An 8972-nucleotide genomic window follows, 5' to 3' on the forward strand; every position below is an offset into this window, starting at 1 on the left:
TTTAAATCACATCCAGTGCTGAACAGATACCAACAGACTCGTCTGAAGTTCATCAGAGCCACTTCCAGGATAACTGTAGAGGTAAGAAACGCTTTCCACTAGAAGCTCACTTTGCATTTCTTTGCACTCAGTAGTTTTAGGGATTTATTCTTCTAAAATAATTAGCATTTTTAAGATGATTGCTCTTTTTGTTGATGTGTTTTGGAGCATTAAGGCACTAATAGTCATCAGTTCCTTTGACTCACGTCAATCGACTTTTTTAGCTGTTACAAAACATTTGTTTTTTATAAATAAACAGAGATCACTTAACTTGGATTTCTCTTTAAAAAAATCAATAACTAAAAAAGGACACATGAAGTGTAATTTTAAACAAAATTATCCTCCTGGTCCAGCACAGATGAACAACTTCTTTTTAAAACTCAACGGTACCTTGATGTCTTAAATATCGAATTCTTTTGTCATGTTTTTCTATTTATGAGCATTGAGGTTGAATTTCATATCTCAGGTGTGATCTGGAAAGTTCCCTCTGAGTTTTTATGTGAACCGGTTGGTTGGAACATTTTCGTCAGAATGAATGTTCCGCTCTGACACTTTCTCCTCTTTACTTTGTCTGCTCTTCAGAGTCCATCCTCCTGTAGAGTGATTGGTCCACACCTCCAACATGCTCCGCCTCCTGTTGCATCTGCTTGCTCTTGCTACACTTACAGGTGAAGGGCGTGTCACACAGCCACTTCGGACAGTTTGCACATTTTCCACATATGAATTTTTCGGTCATGTATATTCATGTATAACTCATTTTCATTGGTGCAATATGCGCAAACTTGACACTAACCCAGAGGGAGCAAAGTACTCAGTCCTTTGGCTACATTTCACATATGATAATTTATTTATCTATTTATTTATTGAAAACCTAAATCCTTCTGCATTTAGATGTAACTTGAACACTGAAACAATGATATGATCTTTTTTAAGGACTGCTTATTTAAGATCTTAACAGAATGTTTACCAGATTATGTCAAAGATGTATGCCTGCCTTTTCAATCAGCGCTGACCCTTTACTCGTCGCGTTTGTTGAAACTGTTGGATGTTTTTATTCCGAGGTGTCTAAGATGGTGATAAGGTGTGAGATGAGTTGTTGTCATGACAACTGCCATTGGATGTTGCAACACATTTCATCAATATCTACCTTCTGCTCATTGAAGCTAAGATCACTCTTTTCTTTGGGTGTGTGTGTGTGTGTGTGTGCGTGTGTGTGTGTGTGTGTGTGTGTGTGTGCAGGTGTAGTGAGCAGCACTTACTCTAAAAATCTCAACATCGCCAGCTGTCCCATCAGATTCTACGCAAAGACATACAACAACGTTTATGTAAGTAAGACTAACTCTGAAGATCTTTTTGAATGTTGTCCATGTGAATATATATTATATCTACATTTATTAGTAACAGGAATTTTCTTACTGTGTTTATGGTAAAACTCTTGCTTCAACGTAAACCAATTGCTCCACCTTCTATTTTTTGGTGCATTAGAGTGCAGAGTGATGTCTCTCTGTACAGAATCCGTCAGTTTAAAATAAAACCATGTTCTGTTGGGTTTTACCAGATAAACTTCACGAGTTCGGGCCTCATGTTCTGCTTTGACGACTTTTACGACCCTGCAAAAAGCAACGACTGCATTAAAGGGCCTGTGATGGATGAGGCTAAGCAGGGCGTGTCAAATAAGATTTTCCAAATAACGAGCCTTGACGCAGTGATTCGCAATGAACTGAAGACCCTCACCAGCCATTTAAAATGTTATCTATATCTGAGTTACTTCAGCGGGGGGAGAGAGGTGAGTAATCACTCTACAACCGCACACATTACATTTGTTTCTTATTGAAATGAATTTGCTTTCTAAAAAGATGGTGGTCATTCCGCTTCCTCTCTGTTGACAGACTACGCTGAACATTTATCAGTTTGGCAACCAGACAGCTCTTGGAGTAAAATACTCTGATCTATCAGTGAGTATTAACATGGAATAATAATATGCAAACTTAATAAGGATGAAACACCACTTTTCTGATTTTCTACTATTTTGTATGAAGTAGATATGAATTAAATTGGTTCATTTACTGAAAATGTATCTCTTTATCTTTTAATTTAAGGTTTCTGGTTCAGGGTCAACAGATTATCCTCGGGTAAATACGATTGGTTTCTTTCACTTTTTCTTATTTGTTAAACTAAATGTTTTTCTCTTCTCACAACACACATTTGTTTCTTTGTTTCTTTCTAGAATTTTTCCACTTTAGTCAACAATAAAGAAGTTGACTTTGTGGTTGCTGTTGAATCGGTGCTCGACTATTACAAAGACATCACTGGTTGCAGACTCTCAGGTTGATCAATTTAAAGTGTCACATCTGGGAAACTGTATTATTTGCATCTTTGTGGTCTGACTAGTTTCATGTTTGTGGGAACTTTCTCAACTCTGCAGGTTATGGAGTGAGACTGAATACCACACAGTATACACCTGAGACCTGCAGCACTGACTCTTGCAGCTTGAGTGCAGTGGGAACAAGTACCACCTGCGGTGACGGCACCTACTGCAACGGCCGCGGGAGGTACATTTCTGAAATGATATCATTTAGTGTCCAGACACTGATCAACGGTTGATGTACTCAGCATTTGCAGATTTCCAGTTTGGTCTTTGTATTTATTCTCATAAGTCATTGTTTTATGAGACAATAACTTATGAGAATAGCCACTGAAGGAAGAAGAAAGGACAGAAAATAAACAGAATATGCTGTATATCTGTAGCTGCATAGACGTAATAACTTTTGAACAAACTGAAGCTCAAAGTGTCTCTAAACCTCAGCAGAACTTACAGCATTTGCTTTATTTCCTCATAACCTTCATCAGCTGCAAGAAAAGAGGACTCTGCACAGTGACCGGTCCCACCGTCATTGACTTCAGAGGACAACTGAACTCAGTGTCAGACCGGTGTGAGTACACTCTGCTGCAGGATCAGTCTACTGGATTCACTCTGAAGGCCAACTTTCTGGAACGGCGTCGCAGAGATGTGAGCTTTGTGGACAGTCTCACTCTGGACTTCAGTGAGGATGATGACATTCAGCTGCTACAAGGACAGATGGTCATGGTAAGCTGCCTAAAACCTCATGAGTTGATCTCCTCCACACCTCCTCTGCTCTGAAGATGATTGAGGAGTTTTACTGACTGTTTCCTCCTTCAATCTGTCTGCTGTCCAACAGGTGGGAGGCTCACCTGTGACCCTCAGTGGTTCAGTCCAGACGTTTAATGGTGTTGGTCTCTCCAAGGACCAGACTGGAGTCACTGCTGTTTTTTCACCTGGAGGCTCATCTTTTTCTGTGTTCTTTGATGGAACCACAGCTCAGATCTACATAGATGGTACACAACATAAAAAGCAGAAGGAGCACGCAGATTCATTGTTGTACAAAACAGATTCTCAGCTGATTTATTTTTTCAAACTTTAAGTCCTTGCAGGTCACTCTTTTATGGGTCTGTGTGAAAACTCCAGCAGTTCCTCATCTTCAAGGCTGTCCAGTGACTCCAGGTAACATCTGATCACAGAGTCAGAGTCTCACTGATTGCTGCTCTGCTGCTGTTTAATGAAATATTACAACAGCCCTGACTGTGTGTTGTTTGTCACCTGCAGCTGTCAGCAACAGTATGTAGACCCTGCTGACGACACCATCAACAGCACTGCTGTGATTGAACAGTAAGCAGATTCCTCCATTCATCTTCAGTGACATCAGAGATAAAGAACAAGTATAAATGACCATCTGTTTAATGTCTTCTCTGTTTTTCTCTTTACTGCATTGAACAGGTGTAACATCCTGAAATCTTCACCATTCTCCTCCTGTAACGCTGTTGTTGACCCTCAGCCATACATAGCTGCCTGCACTGAGACTTTGTGCAAGTATCCTGCAGTGGACGGTCTCAGGTGTCAGTTCCTGGGGGCCTACGCCAAAGCCTGCCAGAAGAGACAAGTTAACATACAGAACTGGGAGACAGCAGCTCAGTGCTGTAAGAGCTGGTTACTGAAGATGCTCTAGATGCTCATGTTCTTGGAGTAACATTCCTGTGTCTCTCTTCAGCCAGTTCTACAGTTATGTGTCCGGGCAGAACCTGCAGCGATCATGAGTTCTGTGGTCAGATCGACAACAGCACCGCCACTGGATGTCGCTGTAAAGCAATTTTTGCCGCCCCATACATAAATTCAAGCAGTTTTGGTATGTCGCCTTTGGAATCTACAGAACTTGGTTTTGTGAGTGTAGAAAATGTTACTGTAACATGCAGCATCGTTATTCAGGTGCTCCAACTGTCTGCCAGCACAATTCTGCTTCACTGACTCTGGTGGGCTGTCTTCTGGAGCAAAGAGGCATCGACTACTCCCTCTTAACTCTTCTGGATAAAACCTGCAAGGGTCAAGTGGATGAAACTACTCACTTGATGACCTTTAACTTCACCAGCGATAATTGTGGGACAATAGTTACTGTGAGTTTGTCACAAGTTTCAGAAAAGCTGTTTTTCACTTTCAATAGCTTCTTTCTAACACACAAATGTTTGATCCTTTAGACCAAAAAGGGTCAAGTAATCTTTACAAATGCCGTAACCCTGAAAGATAAGATCACTCGAAAGGACCAAGCTTACATTGAGTTCTCCTGCCTCTACAAAAAGCCTGAAGTCAACCATGTGGCCTTCAGAATCCAAGACAGGTTAGTGTTGGCTGAAAGCATCGACTTTTAGACAATAGTTGTCCATTAGGTGTGGAATTCTGCTGATGACAAAAATAATTTTAATGGGTTTGAGAGAAAACGTAAAGTCTTTTTTGGTTTTCTTTCTAGCCCAGTGGTTCAGACTGTCGTATCTGGAGACTGGAATCACACTGTGACAATGAAAGCCTTTGCTGATTCCATGCGCACTCAAATGTTGGACCGAAGCTATCAAGTGCAGCTTAACCAAAAGATCTGGGTGGAGCTGAAGAGCAGTGGGCTTGATGAAAACTTGATCTCCACGGTAACCGACTCCTGCTGGGCAACCAATCAGCCGTCATCTGACAGCTCTCAGAAATACTTCCTGATTAAGAATGGGTAAGAGGCTCAGAACTGATCGTGTTCAGACGTGCTTAACCACATCTGAACATCTTTGTCATTGAACCTTGAACACGTTTCTGCCTTGTTTTCCTGCAGCTGTGCAAATATAGATGACCAGACAGTTCAGGTGGAGAGAAATGGCGATGGAACTCTGAACTACTTCTCCTTCAACATGTTCAAATTCACTGATGAGTCTCGTGATCTTTACCTTCACTGCAAACTGCAGCTGTGTCTTAAACAGGAGGGCAACTGCATCCCGGTATGATTTGACTTTGCATTGCTGAATATAAAAAAAAAACACAATCTGAAAGATTTTGTTTAGAATGAACCTAAATAATCTCTTTTCTAAAGTCTGGAGATCAATATTCTGCTCTTTTTCTTCCAGGTTTGTTCTGCTCAAGGCAAAAGAAGACGCAGATCAGCCAAATACCGTCAGAGAGATGCAGCCTTCCTGAGCATGGGCTGGAGTACCTAAATACCTCTTTCAGATTATCTGTGCGCTTTTTCATGTCAATTGAGAAATATCTGTCTCTCATTTAAAACTTGAATGCCTGAAATAATCAGTTAAACAGAAAGACAAGAACGACTGTCTGACAAATATCAGTTGATTGGTAGTTTTCGTATTTATTGGTTTTAGTTATAGTTTATGTATTTATATGGCGTCTTAACGTGACCAAAGTGCATTAAGGCAGCATAAAGTAACATTTACAAGCGATTAAAAACAACAATTAAATGATTAAAACAATCTAAAAGTAAAGGTGGTTAAAAAATAAATACAATAGTGAAACAAAAGCCGTGAAACATGCAGGAGCAAGTACAAAAATAAAAGGCACCAGCAGAGCAGAGTCCAAAGCGTGGCCCTAAAAATGGGTTTGAAGAGTTTTTTAAAAAGAGACAGTGAAGATATTTGCCAAATTATCAGGGATAACACGTTCCAGCTTTGGAACAGGGGAGCAGGGATTACATAGATAGCATAGATTAACCTTTACTTATTGTCTTTTAAACTTTGTTTCTATGGTGTAATGGATGACAAACCAAAAACTTGGATTGGGTTAGATCTTCCACCATCCTTCATCCTTTTTGGTAACTCTTGATGAATCAATCACATTGAATAAAACTCTTTTCTCTCAAATGTTCTACTTTTTCTTTAATTTAACAATATCATGGTGCAATGAAGTTTATGGGTCACATTTTTCTAGTACTATATATATTCAAACTGCTTCTGTTCTGTAAAATAATTAAAGAAGAAATTGTACTTGCTGTTTTTCTCTTGTCTATTTATTTCTGACAATAGACTATTGGTTTTAATTCAAGCATAAACAAGCCAAAGGACATTGGAGTAGATAAGTTTAAGGATAATAACACATCTGTGTTTTGCAATATTTATAGAATAACAAAAGGAAATAAAAAAAAATTCATAAATGAAATGCAAAATCATTAAAGAATTTAAGATTATACTGTAAGTAAACATTTTAAAGATCAAATACAGTTTAATATGTACAAAAACAATGGTTCCCGTTCTCAAACGCGTTGCTGAACAAAAAGGATTTCGACCTTTCAACCAGAATCTGGGAGACTGTTCCAAATCTTTGAAAAAAAAACACTGCAAAGCTGCCATGTTTAGTTTTGACCCTTGGACCCTGTAAAGGACGTCTGCCTGAGGTTTGTAGACTCTGAGATTGGTTACAAGGAACTAGCATATCAGATGCATACTTGGGCAAAACACCATAGGGAGACTTATGGTTCATTAGGTCAGATAAAAGTCCACAAAGCTAAATCAGGGTCAGGCAGGCAGGGGTGATAATAGGCATTATTGGAGAATAAAAGGAGAAACAGGTGTAGTCAGGATCCAGGTAAGAGTCGGGGCAGGCGGCAGGCAAACAGTCAGAAACAGAGTCAGGAGACAGAAGATCAGGTCCAGATATAACCCTTGGTAAAGACGGCAGAGTGGCACAAACAATACTTTGCGCTGAATGAGGCTCAGTGCAGTGATTAAGTAGGCTATGATTGAGTGAATGAGTCAGGTGTGCGGCATCCAGGAAGTGTGCGCTGGGGTTGCTGGGAGATGCAGTGTGGTTAGAACTCTGGAGATTGTTCCCACTGGTGACAGAGGGGAAGACAGAGTTTTGACTTCTGACAGAAGTACTTTCAGCCCTACTACCAGCCCGTATATCGTTCTGTTTTCACGTTCTGTGATCTCAAACCTTCAGCCTGATTACCTGCCTGTGTTCACTCCGCGGGATCTCCGCCAGTACGCCGCCAAGTCCTGTGAGTTCCAGACAAATCTCCCTTATCGATCCTGGAACTTGAGTCTCAGAGATTGGATCTTTGGATGTTCTCTTTCACCAAGCTCTCTAGGAATCACATTTTCTAAAAGACTCCACTGTTGCAAACTCTAAACATCAAACGGACTTCCACATCTGAAGCCGGCGCCCCGCCCCTACACTAAGCTCTGGACTCTGCCCCGCCTCCTTCCTCCTATCACTGTCCGACCTCAACGCCCTCTGGTGTAGAGTGACATCCCACCAACCTGCCTACCCTAGTGCCCTCAGTTACTGCAGCAGTCAACCCAACCTAAGTGCTTGTACTCCTGCGTCTGTCATCTTTTGGTTGGTCCCCCACATCCCTCCTGACACATTTTGAATAAGTTGCAGTTGTTTGATGCCATTAAACAGCTGTTGGTCCTTCTTCTGGTCTCTGCTCAGCATTCGCTTCTGTTCTTCCGTGCCATCATAACTTTTTCTGTTGGGAATCTGCTCAGACTGGTTTAAAAATTCCCTCTTCTTTTGTCACCAATTTCACGTTACAACACGCTAACGTTTACGTCATAAACACTCTGTCTTTGTGAAATCCCAACCATGTCAATGAAGTATCTGAAGATAATAATCTTTAACATCCAGTGCTTTACATGAAACATTAAAACAAACATTTTAAAGAATTGTTAAAGAAGTAAACTATAAAACTAAAATGTAAATACATTTTTAAAAGAAGTGTCTTTAAGTGAGAGTGGAGATGTAAACTAAACAACTAATCAAATGCAGCTGAGAACAGGTGGGTCTTTAACCTGGATTTAAATACAGAGTGGTTCAGTTGATCTAAGGCCTTCTGGAAGTCTAATCTAGATCTGTGGAGCATAGAAGATGAATCCAGCTTCTATATGTTTGGTACTCTGATCCAGAGGTCTGAGATGTCTGGCTGGTTCATACTGGATCAGGAGGTCAATCCTGTAATTTAGTGCTAAACCATTTAAAGCTTTATAAATCTGTAACATAACTTTTAAGTCTATCTTCTGCCAAACAAGCATCCGGTGGAAAGACCTCAGACCTGGACTGACGTAATCTATTGTTTTTTATGTACTTGTGAGAATCTGAGCCACAGACTTTTAAATAAGTGGGGATTTTTATTGATTTTTTTTTTAGTAAAAACACTGTTACAGTAGTCAAATCCACCAAAGATGAATCCATGTACTAGTTTTTCCAGGTCCTCCTCAGATCTTTGATCCTTGATATATTTTTAAGGCAGATTCTGTGACTGCCTTAGTGCGTTTGTCAAAATTCAGGTCTGTGTGGTGGAAACTCTATAAAATTACAAACTCAAGTCTATCTGTATCTTATTCTACACCTATTTGGAATAATCCAGATTTTTTTAAGCAATAAAAAAACAATCAATCTACAAACCTGGGCTACTAAGGGTATTATTACACATCTCAAACATATTTTTAATTCCAGTGGTCTAATACAATTTTCTTATCTTATCCAGGAATATGACATCAGGAACAGTCAATTTTTAGAATACCTACAACTTAAATCTTCAATAGAACTAAAATATTTGTAACCACAATAAATCTAGATCTTCCACCTGCAGTAA

The 8972-nt window shown here is 39.9% G+C and overlaps 1 protein-coding gene across 1 annotated transcript; it reads left to right on the top strand.

Annotated features, from left to right (window-relative positions):
* On the top strand, positions 1-6365 carry LOC101156361 (uncharacterized). Its single transcript, XM_011487275.4, has 19 exons — positions 1-81; positions 622-707; positions 1279-1364; positions 1598-1825; positions 1929-1994; positions 2139-2171; positions 2267-2366; positions 2465-2591; positions 2890-3127; positions 3240-3396; positions 3484-3562; positions 3665-3727; positions 3836-4035; positions 4107-4241; positions 4322-4506; positions 4588-4727; positions 4857-5102; positions 5202-5364; positions 5491-6365. The coding sequence occupies exons 2-19, from the start codon at positions 662-664 to the stop codon at positions 5578-5580; spliced, it is 2382 nt and encodes a 793-aa protein (XP_011485577.1). The 5' UTR covers positions 1-81; positions 622-661; the 3' UTR covers positions 5581-6365.
* Positions 6366-8972: the final 2607 nt, after the last annotated feature.

This window comes from Oryzias latipes, chromosome 18 (genome assembly GCF_053564925.1).
Source record: "Oryzias latipes strain Hd-rR chromosome 18, Olatipes_Hd-rR_3.1".
Classification (NCBI taxonomy): Eukaryota; Metazoa; Chordata; class Actinopteri; order Beloniformes; family Adrianichthyidae; genus Oryzias; species Oryzias latipes.

What these genes read in the sequence shown, in the direction of transcription:
- LOC101156361 (XM_011487275.4), top strand. Translation starts at nt 662, where the DNA reads ATGCTCCGCCTCCTGTTGCATCTGCTTGCTCTTGCTACACTTACAG. An exon ending in AGGCTGTCCAGTGACTCCAG is followed by an intron (nt 3,563 to 3,664) that starts GTAACATCTGAT and finishes TGTCACCTGCAG; the next exon opens with CTGTCAGCAACAGTATGTAG. An exon ending in ATTGTGGGACAATAGTTACT is followed by an intron (nt 4,507 to 4,587) that starts GTGAGTTTGTCA and finishes TTGATCCTTTAG; the next exon opens with ACCAAAAAGGGTCAAGTAAT.